The following is a 24,531-nucleotide window of genomic DNA, read 5'->3' on the forward strand; positions in this document are numbered from 1 at the left end:
GAGGGAGGGATGCTCAGGGCCCTGCAGCCCAGGCTGCCCTCAGGAACTCTGTACGGCTGGCGCCGGCACGGGGCAGCTCCACTGCAGAAGAAATAACCACGTTCCTGGCCAAAGATTTCACGGTCATCAAAATCCACTCACCGGGGAAGTAGAAATGATGATAATTTGGTAATTTTAAAGCAAACTGCTCTCTGAATGGACAGCTTTGCAGGGGTACATCCCAGCTTTGCAATGTCCTTTATTGAACGCCCCATCCTTGCTCCCCGGCGCGCGGAGCTGGGAGAAGGAGGCCCACCAGCCAGTCGGGATGCTTTTCCATAAACTCTTCTCTATATATAGCAGTTTTATTTTATCGTGGCAGTACTTTTCCACAATACCGGCATCTAGCTGAACTGCTTTCCCTCGTGCATGCAGTATTACAGGCCTATCCTGCTTTTACTACTGAAAACGCCGTTTCTCCCACCGCCGCGCAGGCCGGCCCTGTGTGGAGAGCCCGCGCGGCCCCTTCCCGCCCGGCCGCGGCGTTCCGGGGGGGACGCTTTCAGCGACGGACCCATGGCGGCACGGCGGGCCGGGGGTGAGCAACACTGTTTCCCTTCCCCCTCTCGCCTCGCTCCCCTCTCACCCCCCGAGCAGCCCGGGCCGGCCCCAGGGACTGTCTCTCAGGCCCCGCTGAGGACGAAGGGTTGGGAGGGGGGTCCGACTCCCTGCTGGGTGTCCCCGGGCCTCTCCTCGGCCCTCGGGGTGTCCCTGCTGCTCTCTTTCCCCAGTCGAGGCTCAGCCCTGGCCTCGCTCACCGTTTCCAGGCCGCTACAGCCGTTTGGAGATGCTGTGTGTGGTTCAGGAGCAGAGCTGTTGACTTAATCTGCACGAAATCCCGCGGTTTTGAGGTAATTGTTGCTTGCCCCTCTGCACGGTAGGGTCAGTGTGAGAGGACGTGCATTGCCTTGTAACTGCTGCTTCAATAATCATGTGTGGCCTGTTTCTTCCCTCTCCATGCAGTGGATCACAGTTCTCCACAGCGGTAGCAGAGAGGAGCAGCTCATCATGCCGACGGTGGTGGTGATGGACGTGTCGCTCTCCATGACACGGCCGGTGTCAGTGGAGGGCTCCGAGGAGTACCAGCGGAAACACCTGGCTGTTCACGGCCTGACCATGCTCTTTGAGCATATGGCGACCAACTACAAGCTGGAGTTCACGGCCTTGGTGGTGTTTTCCTCGCTCTGGGAGCTGATGGTGCCTTTTACGAGAGACTACAACACGCTGCAGGTAGGGTGCCTGAAGCACAAAAGCAGAAAGCTGTCAACATTAAAAAAAAAACACCAAAGCCCCACGTGTGTTTCCAAATCATGGTGAAATTGTGTGATTTCATATCATCCTGTGCACAGCGTCTTGCGTTGGGTGTTTTATCCTTATTTTAAGGATAGGTCAAATCAATGCATTGGAAGCATTTTGCTACTTCATCGATCATACTTTGCAGGTGACCTCTGGAGTGAGATTAGTAAACAGGTGGGGATGGAGGAAAGGGCTGCCTGATGAAGCTCTTAAAAATGCCAGTGGTTCTGTGACATTCCCATTTTTCTCTGTAGTTGTTGATTTGCTCTTGATAAATGATGCAGCAGGCAGGACCGTTTAGAAAGGTTTTGAGTCAAATGATTTGGTAGAGAGAAGGTGCTTTTAAGAGTATGTAGTAGTTGAAGCAGGGTGGGAATGAGAATAGGTGATTTTAGGCCTCGCAGATGTGATGGGAAGTGGGGAGAAAATGGAAAGGAGAAAGTCCAAGAAGGAAACTCTATACAAAAGCAGGAAGGCACTGCAAGTCTCTGAAGCCAGTAAAAATTGTACATGCTTATCTGGTTATCATATATAATATCAGGAAGAAACGGTACATCACTGTCACAGGGCACCATGTTTTAGGTTTGTCAGTTGTGGGATGTGCAGATTTTAATAAGTATTCTGTGTTTTGCTTGTGTTTTAGCAGGTGAATTCTCTTTGCAGAGAGAATTTAGCAGAGTGCATTCTCTTTTCTTTATTTTCCCCTCTCTAAGAGTTCATTTGAGGAATTTCTGAAAGCCAAGAATCCAGCCAAGCCCTGCCACATGTTAGTTTTACATCCCTTCTTATGACGCTGTGTTTAAACGTGATGTTTTTTAAGGAGAAAAGCTGCTTTATGCTTATAGAAACAAGACATGGATATGAGTTTTGGATTCTGTTACACTCTCTGCCAAAGAGTTTTTGTGAGACAAGCTCCTTGTGGCCTACTTTCTGAATCTCTAAGTTAGAGTTGCTCTGATACCTGGGAGGATTTTCTAAGCTAAGTGTTTCATGTTAGACTTTGCTTCAAATTATGACTTCATGATTTCTTTGAGACATGCAAAGGATTTTTTTTCTCCCAAAGAGCTGTGTTTATAATATTATATTTCCTTTCTTTCTTTTTTTTTTTTTAAACTTTGCAGGTCGTATATAAGAGCATAGCGCTTTGCATTGCATTACAAGGCAGTTATGTTACAATGGAAAGCAAACATACTGACTTACCGCAAAACTGTGAATAACTTTTCTGTGTTTCCTGGTTAGTGCTCTTTCACCCAGCAACAACAGTGGTGTTTGTCTTCACAGGAAGCCCTGAGTAACATGGATGATTATGACAAAACCTGTCTAGAGTCAGCGCTGCTGGGGGTTTGCAATATTGTCCAGCAGGAATGGGGTGCAGCAATTCCTTGCCAGGTACGACTGATTTCACTGTTCTTAGGATCTAGCATATATGTAGTACTCCCCGTAAGTTGCAGGTGGAAATGTAATTAGGAAACTCTGAGTACTCTCAGGCATGCTGGTGCTACAGGGAGACAAAGAATTAGTATTTTAAATATATCTGGAATATGAACAGAAGGTCATCTTTATTAAAATATTCAGCAGCAAAAAGCTAGACTGCGTCCTGTCTGATATGTTACTGCATTGGAGTGGATTGTAAAATCTGGCCCAAGAGTACTATTTTAGAGGCTTGGTATTTGATCTGGATGCAACCTTCTGTCCCAGGAGCCTCACTCAGTTTGGAGCGGGTATCGCCATACATACAGTAACCTTTCTCCTCCAGTACCTGATGGTTTCCAAGGCTTGTAACTGTTACAGGTCTCAAGCAACAGCATGGGACTACTGCTGAGTCTGTTTTCATCTGTCTTCTTTCGCTAATGAGTCATTGGGCATGCATCTGCTCACACACTCCATTCAGCCCTTGCAGCTCTCAGCCTTCTGAATTTGCTGCCTCTTATGGCCAAGTCTGCTTTTAGCCCTCAGTTTTCTGAGACACTTAAGAGCCTGTTGCTCTTTGAGTTAGGATTTAAGTTCAGTAATTTTGCAACTCAGTGAGCCAGGAAGATGTCTCAAGCAATATTCTTTAAGGAGAAAAAAGATAGAGGTTTATTGTGTAGGCAATGCTCCACAATCTAACAAGGATAAAAGGCACCTTGAAAAAGCAGACATTCAAAGCAAAGAACTGGAAAGATGTAAAAACCAAGCATAGATTAGACCTCAACAATTTGGTCTCTCGTTTGTGTCACGGCTCATTTTACTGGAACTTCGGGTAATGGGGTGATGAAAGACAGTGGGGAATATGCTGTGCAGAATCTTGAAATAGTGAAAAACATTACGGGCGAGAAACAGTTCAGGTGGTAACTGAAGAGCCTGCAAAAGAGAGAGACTGAGGATGAAGAGAGAATACAAATCTGGATGTAGCAGGTATACATTGATTTCAGTTGGATTTATTTTCCTTACTTCTCAGCCAAAAATAATGCTTGCTGTTGCTGTGCAGGGTTGAAAGAGCAGCTGTTTTACTACCCTGGAGATGACTGGGTCGCAGCTGAGTGTAAATAGTTCCATTATTCAGCGTAATGTATTAGTGCAGGTTTCTACAAGGAGTGACTTTGGACATGCAACCAAATGGCAAAATGCGTATTTTTGCTTTAATAGTTCTGCTGCAAAATGTGAACACACTGCAGCTATATTTCTTTGCAAAGAATTAAGGTCATTAATACTACATTCTGTATGGCTTCTGTGGCTTGTGGTGGAAGTTGGGTTGCCCTCCAGATTCTGCAGAAGAAATGGGCTTTACTTTCCATCTGAAAATAAACCTGAAGTTCTTGAGTCCATCAGCAGTGGGCTGCTTGTTTGGCTGCATGGTCACTGTTCTTGTAGTGTACGCTTAAAAATGGCCATGTTTATGCACAGCATGGTGTGTTTCTAGCTATGAAATTTATATTTTGGTGCAATTGCCTAATGACAGCAAAATTTGTATTTACCACGTGCATGGTTCAAATTGCAATGGTTAAATTTTCAATTTCTCATTTATGTACCTGTTTCTGGGAATTTTACTCACAGTTCTTTCCCCAGCTCAGTAGAGGAAATCCCCGTGTGAGCAGGGATTTTCAGTGTAGAAGCGCATGCTGCGAGGAAGGCTGCTGAAATGTGTCGGTGTGTAGTTGCCCTCTGCAGATAGCAGTGTGCCTTTACGTGGAAGTGCTAATCTGTCCTCTTTCATTCAAGGTTGTTCTTGTCACTGATGGCTGCTTGGGGATCGGCAGAGGCTCCCTACGGCACTCACTAGCTACTCACAACCAGCGGAGTGAAAGCAACCGGTTTCCACTGCCTTTCCCATTCCCGTCCAAGTTGTATGTCATGTGCATGGCAAATCTCGAAGAGGTGATGTCTTTAACACATACCTTCTTCTTTGTTGCGTTGGATAATTATTGGGCTTCTCTGAACTAATGATCAGGTCAGCACAAAACATACTTTGATGTTCTTGTGCTTAGTTTTAAAATATAGTTGACACTCTGGTGCTTACTGGTAGTTATTTGGTGAAATGTAACAGTAGTATCTTTTTTGAAAGTTTATTATTGCGCTGTTATTATCTACTACCATTGCATTATTATCATGATCTTTATAAATTGTGTTAGTTTCTCCCTGGAGAATATTATGCGATTTTTATTTATCTGTTTATATTATTACCTTTACTGCATTAATTACATTGAATGCTTTTGTAGGCTTTTTTTAATCTACAATTAAATTCTTGAATAAATGACTCCTATCGCAAAGACGCTCAACATTTAAAACAACAGTAGCTTTATGTAGAAATGTGAGTGAGCAAAATTCTGAAGTCTCCAAGCCTGTGTTGAAACCAGCTTCCCCTAGTTCTGATGGAAAGGTGACTGTTTTCTCTCTCTTTAGGTACCTTTGAAAATCTCAATACCAGCTTTAAAATTCTTCACAGTAGTTAGAATTCTGTTGAATAAAAAACATTTAAAAAGAAGCCTATATAGACTAAAGTTCCTTAGATTGGATTTTATTAATAGCATTGCTTTTGACTTGACACCTGTATTCTTCTGTCTATCACAGAAGGATTTTCTGCTTAGGCACGCAATAGGTATTTCACTTCAAGGTCTCTATCGAGGAGGATACTCTTGATTAAGCTGATGGATTGAAGCATTGTTTACACATCAGAATAACTGGGAAAATATTTGAAATAAATCTTCTATTACTGATAAGCTTAGGTGCTTTCACAAACATTCTCTAAGAAGTTCTCAAAATACCTGCCTTCCCTCCTAAAAAATTTATTATCCTGAAAGAGCTGGAAACTTAGCATTACCAATGAACTGTTATACTAGCTAAGGCATTCCTGTCCTCTTGAAGGCTGAGAGCTTCTGGGATTTTTTGGTTGCTTAAGCCTGCTTTCAAAGCAGAATTTAACACGATAAAGCAATGTATTTGGAGTTGGACGCGGTAATCCTTGTGGGTCCCTTCCAACTCAAGATATTCTGTGTTTATTTGTTACTTGGCCAAACGCTGCCTCTGGTCTAATAGAAATGCAACGTAAGGAGTACATTTTCTGGGAGACCAAGAATGTTTGTTTATTCAGAAAGGAGTGAGATAACAAGAAATCTTGATAGTATCCAAACAGATGCTTTTTTGCTGTGTTGTGTATGTTTTCTGAAAACTGGTTAACAGAAAGAGAGTAAAAAGAAAACTTAATAAAAACATCTCACTTTCTTTTTTTACAGCTTCAAAGCACAGATTCCTTAGACTGTCTGGAGCGGCTCATAGATTTAAACAATGGGGAAGGGCAAATTTTCACCATCGATGGACCCCTTTGCCTGAAGAATGTACAGTCTATGTTTGGGTTAGTAGACTTGTAGATAATATGCCTTTGTGAAGGTTTCCAGGTAGCATCTGTAAAAGAATACAAATATAGCAAGAAATCCGATGAAATGGGGTGTTCTAATTAACCCTTTTTTCTTTTAGTTTGTGTCTTGTTAACTGTCTTCTCAGTTCATTGGTTAAGGTCAATATTTATTTTAGTCATTCTCTAACAAACCATAGCATCTGTTTATGATTGGCAGGTAGAAGAAACTAATTTCCACAATTACTGTTTGTTTGCCATCAGTGTGATAATACGCTGCTTTATTTTGTAATTTAGCAATGCTAGAACTATCGAATTAACTGTAGTTAAAAAAAAAAAGTTTTGGAAGCTAAGTTAATGTGCTTTAGAGAAAATATTTTCATTTGGTATGTATTATGTTTTCCTTAATAATAACTGATTGTGTTCTAGGAAGCTAATAGACCTGGCTTATACACCATTCCATGCTGTTCTCAAGTGTGGCCACTTAACATCTGACGTGCAAGTATTTCCCAGACCAGAACCTTTCATTATAGATGAGGAAATAGACCCCATCCCTAAAGCAATTAATACAGGTAACAAATCTTTGATTGCTTTTTTACTTAAATCCATTTGATTTCTACCTTTTCGCTGCCACCTCTTACCTTGTGTATAATTACTGTGTCATCCACTTTCTCTCTGCAAGGATCAACCTCTGACTGTGTAATTTTTTGGTATATGTGGCACCAGGGGACAAGAACGTCACCCTGATTCAGTCATGCGTGCCTGGTAAAAGGGCTGGAGTAGGGTAGAGGCACTTTCGAAGCTCAGGATGCCGATTTCTAGGGGCAAGGGCTGTGGGAGACAACCACGGGCTGCTTTCCGTGGGTATCCTTATAGGCTTCATGGAGGATAGGAGAGGTGTGTTGCAGAAGGAGCTGCATTTTGTATTAGAGTTGCCTTTATCAGAAAGACCCTGTATTATCAGGTGAGACAAACTAGCATCTTTCTGGAGGTTTCTTCAAGGAATCCACTAGAAGTGGAGTCAAGAAGAATTGTTGAGGCAGCACAAGCAAAGGTTGAGATTTGTGAAATCTCTGTCTTTATAGTTTGTCTGTCATCCTGGCACTTCTTACCAATACTAAGTTATTTTTTAAAACAGCTGTGCAAAGAAAACCTTTCTCAGCCCTCCCATTAGTCAACACTGTGTCCCTGAATGGCAGGTAGTCTGTAGGTAGCCCATGCCTGTCTCTTGCAAATGGCTAGGCACGTTTCTTGGAGAGAATACTGAACTTCACTGCTTTGCCTTAAGAATTAAGCTTGAACTGTAGCATCAAAATTGCTCTCAGCTACATGCATTTTGTCGTTCTTTCCGGTGGGCAGTAGAGAGCTGTGGCTCTTGAGCTAAAGGTTGGCACCCTCCGTGATAGCCCAATGTGGCTAACGCTGCAAGGGAGCTGGTGGGAGGGAGTTCCTGCTGCCTTCACAGTATTTGAGAAGTGCAAAGAGAGTGACTTGGTTAGATCGTGTGCCCAGGTGTCCTTTCGGATAATTTCTGGTTTGCAAGTTTTTAGCTCTGCTGGCAATTTCATTTCCTGCATCTGTCCTGTAGACTTCCTTTTTTCCTGTGTTCATCAACAAAATGTGCACAACTTGCATGTGAATAAGGACACAATACTGGTAAATTTTTGCAAGGAAGTGAACCGCAGCCTACAAATTACTGCCACCAAGGTTGCCTTGATTTGTGTGGTTTTTTTTAAATCTGCAAGAGAAAAAACATTTATTTGGGGTGTGATCACTTCTTATTTGTAGGTGCATACTTTTTAAATAGGAATGAGTGCATCTGTACCAAAATAGCAAAAGCAAAGAAAAAAGAGCATGCGGTGTGTCTTGATGAGGGAGGCTTTGTTTTGCATTCAGTCTCAGAGTTCCTCTAGTGCTAGCAGATCTGGTTTAGTCCTTTGTTGTTTTCTCTCCTTTTGAATATATAAAATGGCAATGGTTTGGGTACAGCGTGAAAAACAATGTGCACAATTCTGTATTTGTCTAGCAACATGGTTCATGGACAGCAGTATGTGTGTGGCAAAAGTGATGTTCTCATCTTAAAGCATCGTGGTATTATGTATGCGTGATTGTATCCTGTTAGCACCTCGACACCCCGGTCAAGGCTGGGGCTCTGTTGTGCTGCCTCTAGTCACTGCTTCAGAAAACTTAGTGGTGTAAGAAGTGCTAACGTTAAGTTGACTCTGAATACATTTCAGCTGTTTCCAAATCTGACTTAAACCTGTTGTCTCCCCACAGATCTAGAAATTGTTGGTTTTGTAGATATAGCTGACATTTCTAGCCCTCCTGTCTTGTCCAGACACTTGGTACTGCCCATTGCACTAAACAGAGGTGAGCAAGTTTTGTTTTCTTGTAGCAAAAAACACTTTTAACTTTCTTTGTAATGTCTATGATGGTTTAGACTAGAAGCACAGGTTTTATGTTTTATCAAAATACCAGGTGCCTTAAGAGACATGTTGGTGTGGTTACGTTAAAATTAAAGCCTTGAACAAAAGCTCTTTATTTTTTTGAATACTGTGTTCTTTAGAAAGTTAATAGAGGGAACAGTGCCCTTATAGCGTCATTATTAATAGACATGCTAAACTTAAAGCTAAAAATAGTTATGGGCCATGAAGTATGTGGTGCAAGATGAATATTTAATGCCTCCATCTAATTGGTTCTTGGAATGATTTGTTGTTGTGCAAAATCTGATCTTAATGACAACTAGATTGTTCAGTTGTACTGGAGCATTAATTGCGGCTCATTGGGGCTAAGTATATATGTATCTATACAAATGACTGGCGTAGGCTTCGAGGATGGGTAAGCATGTTACTGACTTGCAGCTACTTGTGTGCATCAGCATGTGTTTAGAACTTCCCCTTTCCTTTTATCACGGCTTTGGAGCGCAGCAAAGAGATTTCTCTTGGTAAAGCGGAATGAAAGTTCCAGATATGCTTTCATCTCTGTATTAACACTCTTATCCTGCCAGGCCTTTCACCTTAGAAGATACTAACAGTTAAATCACAGCTATGTTCCAGCTACTAAAACATAGTAAGTTTCTCATAATGACCACAAATAGCACGGGAGAGGAGGACTTGGAATTCAGGATGCTTTTGGTTCAGAAGCAGCCACGTATTCATTGCCAGACTCTTGGTGCTGTTTCATTTCACTTCTAGTTTCTTCAAGGCTGAGGTTTTATTTGCAGGTTTTTTGGTAACTCTGTTTTGTGAGTAGGGTGCAGTGGAATATTTATATAACGTTAACAGTGCCAGTTTGCCCAAAGAGCTCATTTAGCAGCTGTTTGTTCTACAGAAGTATTAATTGGCTCTTGCATGGCAGAGGATACAGGGTGGTGTCGTGGAAATAGAACTAGAGTGTTTGAATTTATTCTTATGTTGTCTCTCTGTTTGCATTCATTCTTCTCCAGAAGGTGATGAGGTGGGACCTGGGATCACAGATGACACCGAAGATGAGAATTCAGCTAATCAGATTGCTGGGAAAATCCCCAACTTCTGTGTTTTATTACATGGCAGCCTGAAAGTGGAAGGCATGGTGGCTGTCGTGCAGTTGGGGTATGGAGCTGGATGTCTGCCTGAAAAATCTCTTTGCTCATTTATGCTTTATTTATAAATTATGCTTATTTATATCTGTATTCTGTACAGAACTTTGCACTGCTAGACAAAGCTATGCATTTTTAATTGTGGATATGTTTCTGCCAGTATAAATTGCAAATAGTGAGCCTCCACACAGCGGGCGGGGGACAAATGCTAGGCAAAGAGGGGTGGCAGATTTTCAGCCTTTGAGATTTGTTCTTTTCAATAGGCCAGAGTGGTATGGAATGCTCTATTCACAAGCTGATAGCAAGAAGAAATCAAACCTTATGATGTCGCTTTTTGAACCTGGTCCTGAGCCCCTTCCATGGCTGGGGAAGATGGCACAGCTTGGACCTATTTCAGGTACTGGTTGCACTCATTTGAATAATTCTTACCCATTCAGTGTTTTCTTGTGTGAATGACCTTGACAAGTCTTAGTTGTTAAGTTGTTCTTATTTTCTTCCCCTCCCCAAGATGCGAAAGAAAATCCTTATGGAGAGGATGACAATAAGAGCCCTTTCCCCTTGCAACCCAAGAACAAACGCAGTTACGCGCAGAATGTAACTGTATGGATTAAACCAAGCGGCCTCCAGGTAATAACACGGATTTTGCACTTGATGCTTTACTTGGATCAGCAGTAGCCATCTGACCAGCAAAGTGGAGTCTGTGTGTGTCTTGTCCATTTAATGTAATTGCTTTATTGCTTTTCTTTCATTTTTATAAACACTGCGTCTTTAAAATATCATGATTAAAGTGCAATCAGAAAACATAAATTGTTTAATGAAAGCTGTGTCTCCAGTGTAGCATCTGGCTTAGTTTATTAAATTTAGTATAATTACCATTTATGTTTCAGCCTTTGTGAGCTGCAGTCTTGTCAATGGTCAGCATAATTTAACAATAAATAGTTGAGGATTTTTTTTTCTGCAGCTTCCCCAGCCGTTGCCAAGATTTTTTAATTATTTTCTTTCTTTTCTGCAGACAGACGTACAGAAGATCTTGAGAAATGCGAGGAAACTCCCTGAAAAAACTCAAACCTTCTATAAAGTGAGTAACATTTCGGGCTGGCCCGAGATTGATCCATAGTGATAGTGGTGCGTTTGACAGGAACACCTACTGCCTGTGTCCATAGGATGTTCTCTCCAAGCTTGTCGGGCTCTGCAACACATACATGGCTCTATAAAGGAAACACCTTGGGTCCATCTTACAGACTAGGTAAGGTGAGACAAGGGGGTCTGGTTTTCCTGCCGCCACGGTCTCTGTCAGGGTGGCAGAGACATACCATGTTTACAGGTGCCTCTCACGATCCCTGCTGCTTCCTTGGTGAACTTCTTTGCAGATTTTATGCTGTTGTTCAGGCAGAAATAAACAGAGGAATCGGAGAAGAATAAAACACAGATGTCATTCTGAGTTTAAGAGGGTCTCTTGCATTTTTTCTGCAGCAGAGAAACACAAAATTCTAGGCACATTTGGACACATTGTAATAATCCATAATCTAGACTGTAGCTGGAGGTAATTGCAGGCTTAGTGCTGAAGCAGTTTATTGTTGTAGCCCATAGAGACTCAAAGAATGAATATACTGCCTAAATGCACATAAGCGCTTGTCAGTTTATAGTGCAGAAAAATGAATATATATATATACATTTTGCTGGATACTGTGGTTAAAAGCAGGAGTCAGCAAAGCCTAAGTTGGAGGCTGCCTCCAGCTGGGACGCAGGCAGAACAGGCAGGTACAATCGCTGAATGCACAAAAGGGAAAAGGGAGAAGTGGAGATTTATAGGAAGGGAAAACCCAGCTGTTTAGTTGTGCCGCTATAATCTTCAGCCCTGAAGCATTTTTTTATCTTATGAGCAGCAGACGGTTTCCAGCAGCTGTACTGATCACTCAGGTTATTTTCCTTTAAGTGAATAAGCTTGCCATTAAAAAAGAAAGAAGTAAGAAATCCATGTTTTTATGTAAAGGCTTACAGTGTCTTTAAAAGGAGTTTTCCTTCTTTGCAGGAACTTAATCGTTTACGAAAGGCAGCTCTGGCCTTTGGCTTTTTGGACCTCTTGAAAGGTGTGGCAGACATGCTGGAGCGGGAGTGCACCCTGCTTCCTGACACGGCTCATCCCGATGCGGCGTTTCAGCTCACACACGCTGCTCAGCAGCTCAAAGTGGCAAGTACGGGAGCATCGGAATATGCTGCCTATGATCATAACATTGCTCCACTGCAGACAGACTTTTCCAGTAGCAGCACTGAAAGAATGTGAAGTCTCCATTTTGTGAACTTCTATAGATTTAAGACTCAAGTGGTTCAATTTTTCTCATCCTGTTTACTTTCTAGGGCCTGTTTAATTGCTGTTTGGAGAACTTCCTATCAAAACAGGGTCCCTTACCTGTGTCAGTGCTCTCTTAAAAAAAATTAGCTAGTTTGAGGTGGTTTTAATCAGACCTGGAAACTGTGGAAAGTGTCCCAAAGTAAATTACTGTGCTGGATGCTGGGTGGAAGCTATTCAGTTCATGGGAGGAGAGAAAGAAAATGCCATCATAGGCAGCACGCTGCTCCTGGCTTTTGGCCCCCCCAAAACGTGGTTACTACATAACTGAACCCACTGGTATCCTAAAAGGCAGCTACTATACTTTATACACCAACGTGTGAGAATCACTGTGCAAGATCAGATACACAGCTAATTTCAGGGTGTTGTCACTCGTTTTATGTCCGACTTGAAATCCAGTCTGTACTGTCGTAATGAGGGTTATCACTTGTATTGCAATGCTTATGCTTGTGAAAGTAACTTAATCTTGTGAGATGATTTTTTTATTTGTGTAATATTAATAAAGATTAAATCTTCATGAAAATTTAAGTTGGACTTGTTCCATTTTCACAGCAACTAGGCTGTGTGGCCTAAAACATTGACCTCGTGAGGGCTTGGCTCCCAGCTGTTTATCACGAGTTAAATAACGAGTTGCATTCAGGGAAGGAACAAACAACTGAACTAAAGCAAAATCTGGTTGTAAATCTTTATTAATAGAAACGCATTCTTTCTGAAGGACTAAAATTCAGTAGTGTAAGATCCATGACAGCTTGCACTAGGTACCACAGTTTCACTGAGGAATATCATGTATGAATACGTATGGATTTCATAACAGAAGTTTAAATGCCCAGTGAAGAAATTAAGTATGAAAGTGATCCTTGCTGTTCCATTACTCGGCTAATTCAATCCTTTGACAGAGTTCAAACGTAGGTACAGTGTGTGCTATAGTGAAATAGTAAGTGTGTAAATAATGCTCAACCCTTCCGAGTACAGTAAGCTGCACTCTCCTTTGAGTGCGAGCCTCAAGTATCGCTAAAAAGGAGTTGCAGCATTCCTCTTCTTGACAAAACACATTTGTGAAATGCAGTGTGGAGCTTGTACCAATTCTTTGTTAAAATCTCCTTATAACACTATTTCCCTTCCTTTACAGTAATGATCACTTGGGTCCATATCACAAACAGTAAGCTGTTTGTCACCTTTAATATAGAAGATAATTTTCTGGAGGATTCATATTGTTTTACAGTAGAAAAAGATAAACAGTATCATGGCACTAAGCTAATCTCAACTTCAGTGCCTATTCCGGATTGCTGGCATTGCTGTGCGTTGCCCCAGGAGCAGCGGCAGTTACTGGAGGCAACCTGTTCATAACCACCATAGTTTAGAGCAAATTTTTTGTACATTTTTCTCAACTGGATGAAGGAGGCCACAGGGATCTGGAATTACCTACAGGAGGCTAGGTGTGAAGAAGGGCATGTTGAAATTAAGTCAACTGAAACAAAGGATTCCAGGTGAGAGAGTAGATGACCTGGAATGTGGGGGGAGCTTCTCTTTTTTATTGTTGCTGTTGCTTAAAGCAAGCACAGAGGAAAGGGTCCCTTCAAAACCTGTGTGGGATCTCCCTTACCGAGATTTGATACACGCCATCGAAATAATACACGGTTTATTTGACCCACTACTCCGTCCCAGCAGGGGCCGGCCAACAAAGGATATACACCAACTTCTCCACTGCACCCCTAAGTTTAAGTAGGAGAGCAATCTTTACTGCCTTTCCAAAGGCTATAAATAAATATAGGAGCTATAGCCCAGCCAGGAACGATCAGAGGAGCTCGGTCTCCCATGACAGTTCCACGTTTGCATGGGTGGGATGGAGTTCTGCCAGGGTTTGCTCACATGCTAGGAGAGAGCTGGTACCTATGTTTCCTTATTTTGTTATGTTTCAGTGCTTGCGTTTCTAATCGGTGAAGCATTTCTGATCATGTCACAGAGTGGTGGCTTCCTTTCCCTAATGACTGGATAAGGACCATGTTGCTACAGGAATGCCAGGATCCACACAGCGCTCCTATTCTCTTAAGGCTAAACTAGAAACAAGACTAAGTTGGTAGCATTTAAATCAACATTAGGTACTTCCAGTACTAATTCTGCAGCATCGGTATGCCACAGAAGAAAAGAGGCGGGGTGTGCTGAGCAAGTTTACCCCAACTGTTAATAAACACCCAAACACTGTTCACAGTGGTCTCAGACTGCGCTCCTCCTGCCATCAAGATGCACCCTCGGAACAGCATGAGCCAGCTAATAGTATATCCTGACATCAGAAGCCCTATCTGCATGCAATATTGAAAGAGCAAATATCCAATTAAAAGGTAAACACTATTTCTAATTAGTGCTGCTCCACTGTTTATAAGCATATTATATGCAGATAATAGGATTTCTTTCTAATACGGTAGTTGACAGGATACAAGTTTAAACATTACTGTTCAATGGTAAATGCCATGCATACATGATTGAAAGGGAACAAAATACAGTATATGAGAATGTTACTTGAGTTCACTATGAAATCATGAAATCTAGTGCGATCATTTAATTTTACAAAATTCTTTACATTACAGTGGGTAAAACCGTAAGAATTAGAGGCTTATCTTGTCACTGAGATAAGTTAGATAAGAAAGTTGCAGTCCTCCTTTACTTCATCTTTCTCTTCTTTGGTCCCAGGTGCTGTTTCCTTTGCTTGTAGAGGTGACGGAAGTTTACAAATACCCCTGAAAAAGAATGAAGTGGTTTAGGTAGGACATTATTGCATCTTTTTAATGCTAGATTGCTGTATCAAATTTGAAAAAAAACCAACAACAAACGAACAAACCACCACACAAAAAGCAATGGCTTAAGGGTGTGTATAGCACTGAAAGCTAACGCAAGCTTTTCTCGCTGGGCGAGGCGGGAGTTGCCGCACAGGCTGTTTGGTACAGGGCTGGTTTGTCTTAAAGAGTTGCAACACCGGCTGTGCAGAGCTGGGAAAGGATCAAACAAGTATTTCAGAGTGAAACTCGATAAAAGACATTCTTTAAGCAATGCCTGTGAAAGAGACAGATCTATTGAAAGTTCAGTTTAAAATTCTAGGTTAGATTCTACTGAGTTGTGGATACCCAGACATACTGCACGTGCATACTATGAAGTTAACTTATGTTTAAAAATGTTAACACCAGAAACCAAATATGTAGCAAGCACCATTCTTCTTTAAATACGCTACTATTTAAAGAGCCTTCTATATGTTTCCTGGAAAAACATAACTTCAGGTTGCATTAGGGATTACAATGCAGTTAGTTAGACATTGCTTTAATTTGCAATTATGTTTAGATTTCCACTAAATCATTCCAAAGCTCAAATACCATGTAAAAGGGGAAACAAAGTATACTGAAGTTATAAATACATGTAAAAATTATTCTTGTAACCCAAGTGATCAGTAGATAATGCTAACTTGTTACCAAGGTCTCCTTCTTAGGGGGCTAACCAATGCTAATTGTACCTGCGTTGCCCTCCATCTCTGACAAATTTATATAAACGAGCAACAAGGATAATGCTTAACCTCAAGCAATTTTGTGTTGCCACGATTCCCAAAATGGAGGAATTTAATTTTCTTCAAAAAATATACTTATTCAGAGGAAACTGGCCTTTTTGTATCAATAGTGAGAAATACAGTTAAGTATCTTTCTTACCTAAAAACAAGGCTATAAGGTATATTTGAAGCAAAAATGAAAACTGGATTGTGACGTTCAGTGGATTTGGCAGTCCCAGACTATATTTCCCTGTTTCACTGAAGATTGGAATGGATTGAATGATACAGACGGCTGAAAGCAGAAGGCCACCATCATTATCAAACACAGATAAAATATACAATTGCCCAGCCCACCCCAACTTTTTCAGGATATTCCCTTCTTATTTGCTATCTCTCCTTAATTATAGCAATTTTAAAGCTTTTTTTTTTTTTTCTTTTCAAACATGCCGTATGATGGAAAGCAGCCAGCTCAGGCAGTATAGCAGTTTAGCTACAGAAGTGAACTTGCCTGGTGAGACACTGTTCTCATTCACAGCTGTAGCCTGCAGGGCCCACGCCAGCAGTATTTACCATGCAGAAATACGCACAGCAATGAAAGAAGCGTGGTCTTTCCTGTGCTTGGAGCTGAGCAATGCCCAAGCCTACTTCTGGCTCACAGAAACAGGTTCAGACAGGTATGATTACAACATATTTCTTACAGCTAGATGCTGAGTGGTGATAACGGTTCTTAAATAAATAAAAATTTAAAATAATCCAGACCTGTTAAGGCAGAAGAGTTTACGGTAAAGCTCCCTCATTCTAGAGAGGGTGCAGCAAGAAGACTAGGGGCCTGCTTCTTCCATGGAGCAGTCACTCTCCAAGCAGAAAGGGAGCAGAGCTATATGGGAAGCACCATGCCCGTCTTGGAACAGGCTATGCTCCTTTCAGAGGAAGAATCGGCCCCGGCCCACCCTGTGCAGTGATTTACAAGATAATGTCAAGATCTGTGAGCTGGTGTGAACCCAAGCTAGGCTGGCCAAGTCAGGTCTAGCAGATAAAAGCAAATACACTGCTTTGGATCAGCAGAGGCAAGTGAGCATTGTCATCTTGTGCCGCTTGCATGGACTGCAGCACACGCTTGGTCGCTTTGTCAGGTAACCTTTTGTTGCCTTTACTTTCGTCTCCAGTGCCTAAAAGGAAGACTTTTTTTCACATCAAATTGAAAAAAAGTATTTGATTCAGTAAGAAAGACAAAAATGCTTACATCTGGTTCAGCTCAAAGCAAATGTCTCTTTACCTGTTGTTCTATTATATTTTTCAGTCCGGCAGCCAAACCAAAAACTGAGTTATTTGCCCAGCCTTGACTTTACTATTTATTAAATTGCCTTTTTTGGACATACCTTCTGCCAAGCCTCCTAAAGGGTAGAGAGGGATCCAGGTAGTGTAACGGAGCCAGGTTAGTGGTTTCCATTCAATACCGATACATGAAAGCATGTAATATGGATACCTAAAGCCAATTCAGGGTGAGAAGAAAGAGACACTGTTTAAAATGGAAGCTGCTGCTCGAGTCGGTCTTGCATATATCTGCTGTGTAGAACAGTCAACGTAATTCCCAAGTGACAAAAGAATATTCAAAATTCGTTCCTATGGATCATGATGGATCATCACACCCTTATTTGGCAGTTTACAGAACTAGTGCTATTATTCTGACCACATGGATGAATGTAACTGCCTGACTTGCCTACTAAACCCTTCAAAATACTTCTTTTGAAAGGGAAACAGAGCATAGTGCAGCTCACTTGACAATGGAAAGTCAAAACAACAGAACCCTCAACGAACAAAGCAACAGGTTTCCCTAGGTTCACGGCAGTATGATTTCCAGACTCCAGCCTTGTCCCAGCTTTTGGCAGGTGGAGCAATCTAGGAAGGCTGTGATAGTCCGTGTCTCTAAAGGAGATTTTACTCTCTGGGGCCAATGCACTAGAGACACTCTTCCAAAAGGTACGAGGATCAAAATCTTCTTTAAAGAGTTCTTGGCAACAACATGTTGCTCTGTACACACCTGCTAAAGGAAAATTCCCACAAACCTGAACAGCTCAATGATACTCCAGAAATAAAATATGAAGAACACCACAGGTTTGCTCTGCATTTCCTCTAAGCTTCCGAGGACAACAAACAAAATAAAGTTTCTTCCAAATACCTGTTTAAGAAAAACAAATTAAGGAACAGTCACACTCTTCATCAAAAGAAAGAGCAAGTCCTTGCTGTTAAAAACACGCAGGATATCTACTCTTCACACCTGAAACATGCTGAGCACGTAACTAACTCTGCAGCTGAGCTGTGACCTGCTTCTTACGAGCATGCATTTTGCTCTGTATTTAGGTGCAATCCAAGGGACTTACGTCTTAAATCATCTATCCTCATTTTTATGTAAAACAACCACGATAAAAAGGGCACTGGCAACAAATCAAAATCATGTACTTTTCATCAGCCGCTTCTTGTTTTTGCTGTCCTGAACCACCTTACCTCCGTGACAGAAGACAGCCTGCCACAGGTAAGACTGGGAAGCACAAATTCCTGCCTTCTGAATAATATATTCTCTAGTCCAGTGCCAATGAGGTTGTATCACTTATTTTAGGAGAGTCTCAACACTTTGTTTAAAATAGAGACCTACTTTAAACATGGGGGGAGCAAGGAGAAGAATCTTAAAATATTACCTGCACTACAGCAGGTATCAGCGGTGATCTGACTAGTCCTATTAGTGAATTCATGATCTCCATTAATGCCAGGGTCTGGCAGAAATACATCATGTCAGCAATAGTGTGAAAAGTATCATAGAAGGAATCTGTAAGACACAGGAAACCATTTTAGAGAACAAATGAATTTCCATGTTCGGGAATCTGGCGCAGCCGCATAGCTTTTAATAACAGGATTCTAGCTGTATTTGAAAAAAAAACCATTATGCATGTAACATTATTATGTAACTTCTTTAAAGGCTTTATCTTCAAGTCACAGCAGTTAGGCCAGAAACACTGCTCAAGTGCTCTCTTTCATAAACAGACGGATCAAGAGCTATTTCAATAATTACTTTACTAAAAAAGCAATAGCGCTGTACCTCAACAGAATAAAGCATTCTCACTTCGAAACCAAAATATTCTGCCCAGCTCATTTTCAAACATACTAACATTGCAGCGAGCGGGACATTTTGCTCCAACTGATTTCTTTAGAAGTAACCTTGGCAGACTACAAGTATCATTCATCAGAATATGCAGTTGTGATTTACAAGAGGACAGTGTTTTCCTATCCTTGACACTGTGATGGCTTTTTGAGAGGCTTTTGTTGTGCACTTCAGTGATGCTTTTACAGTTTTGTTTCTTAAATATGTCTTCCTTTAGATTTCACTACTTAGAAAGTACTAAAAACAACACTAAAAAAACCCAAAAAAAACCCCAATGTAAATAAAATAGTGCTTATTACTTGCCTTTTCCTAAGATGAACAGTCGTACTGTCATGTTCACAAATATCCAAGAGAATCCCAAAAACTGTACAAGATTATACATAACTAAGTATCCCTTCTTCAGGTGTTTGAAAGCTAAAATCAATAATAAACACATCAGGTGAGCAAGTACAGTGGTAACGCTCCTGCAAAGACTACGGCTGCAAACCAGGCTTTCTGTGAGAATACAGCTTACAAGAGAAATGGAAGCTATTGCTTGCGATAAAAGGGTGCACTGGGGGTTCTGCCTGCTTTCACCATCATCTGCTAGAACTCAATTCTTGCTAGTCAGATATTTTAAATTCCTTGGAAACTGCAGTCCAGTTTTATTAGATTTCTATATAGCTCATAATACAAAGATCCCCCTCCAAAAGGCACCAAGCCAGAAAAAATTACTCCATAATATTTGAGGTTTCCATATCAGAGCGACAGAAGCTTTCTAAACCCCACCTTAGACACTAGAAAGGTACGGTTACTTACGGTCTTTTGGGACTCTGGATTCTATTTTCATTTTGTTAATCTTTTCTTCTTCCTTAAGATGAAGGATAAGGTTTTAAAGACTGTTACTGTAATTAGCAAGTGATTTGTTAACTATACTACTGCAAAGCTAGTGGCTTTAAAACTCAGCTAAGCAGCCAGTTGCTAGAGGGTTTAAATTCTCACCTGCGTAAAACAGCACATTCCTCATCCAGAAGTTATGGTACAGTAAAAGCCAGAGGGTGTTAACCTGTTATCCTACCTTCACTATTTATTTTTTTCTAGTAATTAGGTGCTTTTGCTGAAAAAGCCTGCTGTTTTCTGTGTTAATTCTCAGTTATTAAAGTTGCTTAGAGCTGTTCCTTAAAACATTTCATGACCCACCAGTGACCTGAAGGGAACTGGGAACATCCAGCCCAGGCTCTCTGCCTGCCCTTCACCGCTGCTTTCTGGCTCCTGGCACTCAATGGCTGTGGAGGGGAGCAGGGCAGCATTTGTTGTAAAACAGATTTGCAGAAATGGGGTCTGTTCAAGTCTTTTCCAAGATGGTCTTTTGCCTCCCTGCTGCAGTGAGCTCCTTGAGCCTACCAGACGGTGGGGATGCACCGTCAGGGCCAGCCCAGTGGCTGAGGAAAGCCTCAGAAATCCCTGCTTTCCAGCCAATAAATGCCTGAGACTGGCACCTTCACGCACCACAGGGCACGTTGGTATGATCCTCGTACGGATCGGGACACAGAGCTGCTAAGGCGTAGGGCAAGGGGTGCAAGCCTTGGGCCGCAAACCCTGGCTAGCCCTGAGCTAGCACGCAGCCACCAGTTCGGATTCATGCTGCTGCTCTTCCTAGCCAGGAGCACGCCTATTTCTGAACTCCTGCTTACAATCTGAGCCGTTTAACCACTTCTACGTGGGATCTGTGTGAAACAGCATTAACAATCAGCATGCCAAACTCCTCCAGGTAAATGAAGCACACAAGTTCAAGCGCAGGAGATCAGCTACCCTTGCTTTGTAGCTGGCAGCACAAGCCACACGTGCCCTTAAGACTGACCTTCTCCTTGAGTTCCATTTCAGCATCCGATTCATCTAACCAGCGGTCGAAGTCGGGAGCTAGGAAGAGTGGGCGCTTCTCTTGCTTGGTGAGTCTCTCCCACCAGTTACTCTCTTTTTTCTGCACAGTGATGTTCAGCTGCCTTTGAGTCACCCTGCATACAGGCTGAGGGCAGACACAGGAGCTTAGATCAGCAAAAGTTCCAAGAAACAAGCTCTGAGACTGAGTTGATACCCAAGCTCTCCTTATCAAGGAGGCAGAGGTGACATGGACAGCTGCAGCACAAGCATCTCTCTGCTGCCCAAGGCATGGAAGCAAAAGGCAGTCCAGTTGAAGATGGCAACTGTGATGGCTGTCGGACTTGATAAGCAGCTTGAAAGCCTGCCTGTACAGCAGAGCACCATTGCATCCCACCACAAAGAGCTACCACAGACCCTAGCAGCTAGCCTTCCTAGGCAGAACCCACGATCTTGGCTTTAGACTTTCTCGCATTAAGTACCGTGAGCCAGCCGCTTCCTCTAGCCAGTGGTAAAAATAACACTACCATCAGCCACAGGTACGTGTCCAAAACAGGGGACACCACATGACATCTGCTACAGCAGGAGGAAGAGCTAACAGCCTTAGGAAATGCCCGCAGACAGTGGTGAGCTGACAGACCTGGCAGTGTGGTCACTGGCACCCCACAAGGCCTCTCCATACTCTGCACAACGGCAGCCCAGAACCTCTCCATCCTTACAGCCCGCAGCACTGTCACCTTGGGTACCCACCCTTACTGCTACCATCGCAGCCTTCCGCACCTTTAGCCTACGCCAGGGTGCTCTGCACGGGACTGCCCCTCAAACCAGCTGAAACTGATGCAGAAGAGCCAGGAGCTGGGTTCTTCACTGAGCATGTTACCCCAGCACTGCTCTGTCAAGGCTGTCTGGATGCTCCTAGGACATCTGAAAGCTGTAGCTGTAATTTACAGCTACCAATGCCTGGTCCTTGCCTGTCAGAGGCTCCACCTCTCGCTGGTGGCCAGCATGGCACCAGCAAGAAGCACTCATGGTGCACATGAAAGCTAAAAGAGAAAACCCCAGACTGCAATACTTCCCCGTCCCGACCATCTGTAGTTGCACAGGTTTCAGAGAGTTGATTCTCCTCCAGCCCCTCCACGGTGACTCAGAGTGACTAGACTTTTGGAAGGAGGCTGCTCTGCAGAGGCAAGGATTTGCCTTCCAGGCCTGGCTCCCAGCACAGCCCATGTCTGCCAGCACCGAGAATGAGCACGGGCAGTGGCGGGCACTTCTCCCCACACTGTGGACCAGGCAGCTGCTGCTTTACCGGACAGATGACAAACTGGTGACCAGATCCTGGAACCAAGGGATGTTCATTGTCTACCACTCAATACCTGGTAGGAGCCATGCAAGAAACCTGCCTACTGACAGACCCTGGAAATTCACCCTCTGGCGAAGCAGCAAAGGTGAACGGTGGCTCCCAGTCTGCAGCTATCCCCAACAGGCAGCCAGGAATAAGCAGCACAAATCCTGCACTGGGAGCAGAGCCCAGGCTTTTCCTGTGCCTCTAACAGCTTTGAGAGGTAAAGACAGTCTTTACAGCCCCCTGTGAGTAGTGTGGAAGGGTTCCCCTTCCAGCCAAGCTCTCTCCTACTGGACTACAACAGCATCTGTACGGGCAACCTAAGAAATGTGCACAAGCCAGAAGCACTAGTTCTCATGACTTTATTTTGTCGAGCTGCAAAAGAAGCCAGGAAACATCACAACTAACACTTTGCAGCACAGCGTTCCCCTGTTCTCCAGTCAAGGCTGCATCACACACCACCTTGCCAGATTCTCGCATTATTTTGCTGCTTTAAATCCTTAAGAATTTTACAACTACTGTTTAGGAACTGATATATGTAAAGCCCTGCTTCTACTGGAGCTGACCGATGCGACACTAGCTCCAGTGAGGTGATTTGCATCAGGGGAGGATGGCGGCTGAGCACAGGGACAGAGGACTGACACAGGCGGCTTTTAGTTTGCAGCAGTTACAGAGTCACCAGGAAGATCTAAACAGTACATTGTGCACTTTACGTGCAGCCATTTTCCTTTCAAGTTTTTCAAAAATTACTTTTTCTTTGCCAGAGTTAGAAAACGAAAAATACCTACTTTAGGCTCAACCGGTTCTAGGAACTCGATCTGAAATTCGTAGATGTTGTCCCCTTTGGCACCATGACCCTGAGCTAAAAGACAAGAATTAAGAGTCAGCGTGAAGGCCCCAGCCAGTTCCACACACCCCACCTGCAAAGGACGCTGTGTGCATAGAAGTATTCAGCGGTTACTTACAGTGCTTCCCCCTGCCCTGCTGGGAAGCAAGAGGAAACCACATGATAACAGGGAAGACACAAACAGCTCAAAACATTGCTTGGATGTGCCGTCGCTGGAGTCAGCAGCCAAAGCTGCTGCAACGCTGCACGGCGCTGGAAAAGGCTGCTTGATTGCAGGAAGGCAGCGTGTGAGACTCCCAAAAGAAGAGCTCCAAAGGCTGCTCACGGCTAGCTTGAATCCGACTGGAAAACCCCTGTGCGGATGGCCTTTGGGGGATCGGGCCTCCACACCAACGAGCAAGCACCCAGGGAGGCCGGGCTCCGGCGGGTCCGTGGGAACACCATGCGGGAGTCCCAGCACAGGAGGGTGCTTTCACCTCTCATCTCCTGCATACGCGGGGTCTCGTCGCCGGAAGGGCTCCAAAAACCTGCACACCGAGTTTAGTTTTCCACCCTTCCATGCCGTAAACTGATCCTGAAGTGAAGACGATGTGCAACACCCCCCTATCAAATATCCCTGGCTGTGGCTCACCAGGGAGGCAGCACCGCCTAGGCAACGCATCTTAAAGAAAACCACCAAATAGATGAGAAAACCCCAATAAAACCAGCTACAGCAGCTACGGCGCATCCTTGGTGTGACCAGGACGAGCCCACCAGCACAAGGTGCTGGGGTGTGCAGCCGCCTGCCCGAAACAAAACCCCCTTTCAGGCAGAGACCTGCTTTACCTTTCAAATCGAGCGCTGGCTCCCGACGCAGAGGTTTGATAACGGTGGCAGAAACAAGGTCTTTGTGCAAGGAAAAATTGCTGCCAGCTATCTCCGGGGTTCGGCGGAGACAGGACAGCAAAGACGTATGGAAATTTCACAGATATTTAAATACGGGGAGGTTGGGTGCTTTTTGCTTATTAGATAAGATACAACCTGCTATTGCTACAGCGGTTTGTGGGTGGGTACCCGTCATGGCGTACCCCGCGCCCACCGCAGAGCTGTGGCTGCCGCCGAGGGCAGCGCTGGGGACCCGGTGGCCGCAGGGGACCCCGAGGCTGGGGGGATCCTGTGGGGCTGCGGGGACCCCGGTACTGGGGGGACCCCATGGCTGAGGGGGACCCCGGGAATGAGGGGGATTCCGTGGCTGGGGGGGGACCCCGCGGCGGAGGGGGGCCCCGGCCTCTCCTCCCGGGACACCGCACACCCCGGCGAGCCCGGGTCGCCGCAGGACCCCCCCGCGATGGCGGGAGCCCCTACCTTTGAAATGCAGCACGTTGTCGGTGATGGCGATGTCCGGGTGCTGCGGGAGGAGAAGAAGCGTCAGGCGGCGGCTCGACTCACCCGCCGCCCCCGCGCGAGACCCGCGCACCGGGCCCGCCCCCGCACCCCTCCCGGCGGGGGGCTGCCCGGACCCCCCCCCCCGTGCGCCCGCGGGTGGTTCCCCCCGGCACCTGCACGTCACTCAGCTCCACGCGCAGGTAGAGCTCGCGATGCCGCTGCGCCCAGTGCACGTGCGGCCGCAGGCTGGGGCCCGCCATAGCGCGCGCCCGCCGCCCGGCTCCCCAGGCGGCACCGGGGGGGGGGCTCCCGCGCGCATGCGCACCGCCCCGGCCGAGGGT

At 44.2% G+C, this 24,531-nt stretch overlaps 3 protein-coding genes across 6 annotated transcripts in view; 1 reads left to right on the plus strand and 2 right to left on the minus strand.

Annotated features, from left to right (window-relative positions):
* Positions 1-521, minus strand: part of SLC24A1 (solute carrier family 24 member 1) — an 18,009-nt gene extending 17,488 nt beyond the window's left edge. The window contains exon 1 of the mRNA XM_074601372.1: positions 142-521. The gene's annotated coding sequence lies outside the window, so the exon portion shown is untranslated. The remainder of the gene's footprint in view (positions 1-141) is intronic.
* INTS14 (integrator complex subunit 14) lies at positions 491-12,621 on the plus strand. 2 transcript variants are annotated; one of them, XM_074601374.1, is made up of 13 exons: positions 537-577; positions 807-890; positions 1,003-1,269; positions 2,617-2,724; positions 4,537-4,692; positions 6,048-6,166; positions 6,596-6,738; positions 8,444-8,536; positions 9,612-9,756; positions 10,007-10,140; positions 10,252-10,370; positions 10,756-10,821; positions 11,776-12,621. In XM_074601374.1, the coding sequence occupies exons 3-13, from the start codon at positions 1,048-1,050 to the stop codon at positions 12,025-12,027; spliced, it is 1,557 nt and encodes a 518-aa protein (XP_074457475.1). In that variant the 5' UTR covers positions 537-577; positions 807-890; positions 1,003-1,047; the 3' UTR covers positions 12,028-12,621. The 2 variants fall into 2 exon arrangements, with proteins under 2 accessions (XP_074457474.1, XP_074457475.1); XM_074601373.1 differs by lacking the exon at positions 807-890 and having other exon boundaries at positions 491-577.
* A 145-nt stretch (positions 12,622-12,766) lies between these two features.
* HACD3 (3-hydroxyacyl-CoA dehydratase 3) lies at positions 12,767-24,521 on the minus strand. Of its 3 annotated transcripts, XM_074601940.1 has the most exons (12): positions 24,364-24,521; positions 24,170-24,212; positions 23,651-23,737; positions 22,767-22,840; positions 20,620-20,784; positions 19,578-19,629; positions 19,083-19,193; positions 18,319-18,446; positions 17,689-17,801; positions 17,002-17,108; positions 15,783-15,914; positions 12,767-14,828 (listed from the first exon to the last, which is right to left on the minus strand). In XM_074601940.1, the coding sequence occupies exons 1-12, from the start codon at positions 24,448-24,450 to the stop codon at positions 14,752-14,754; spliced, it is 1,176 nt and encodes a 391-aa protein (XP_074458041.1). In that variant the 5' UTR covers positions 24,451-24,521; the 3' UTR covers positions 12,767-14,751. The 3 variants fall into 3 exon arrangements, with proteins under 3 accessions (XP_074458041.1, XP_074458039.1, XP_074458040.1); XM_074601938.1 differs by lacking the exon at positions 23,651-23,737; XM_074601939.1 differs by lacking the exons at positions 15,783-15,914; positions 23,651-23,737.
* Positions 24,522-24,531: the final 10 nt, after the last annotated feature.

Source organism: Larus michahellis, chromosome 9 (genome assembly GCF_964199755.1).
Source record: "Larus michahellis chromosome 9, bLarMic1.1, whole genome shotgun sequence".
NCBI classification, from domain to species: Eukaryota; Metazoa; Chordata; class Aves; order Charadriiformes; family Laridae; genus Larus; species Larus michahellis.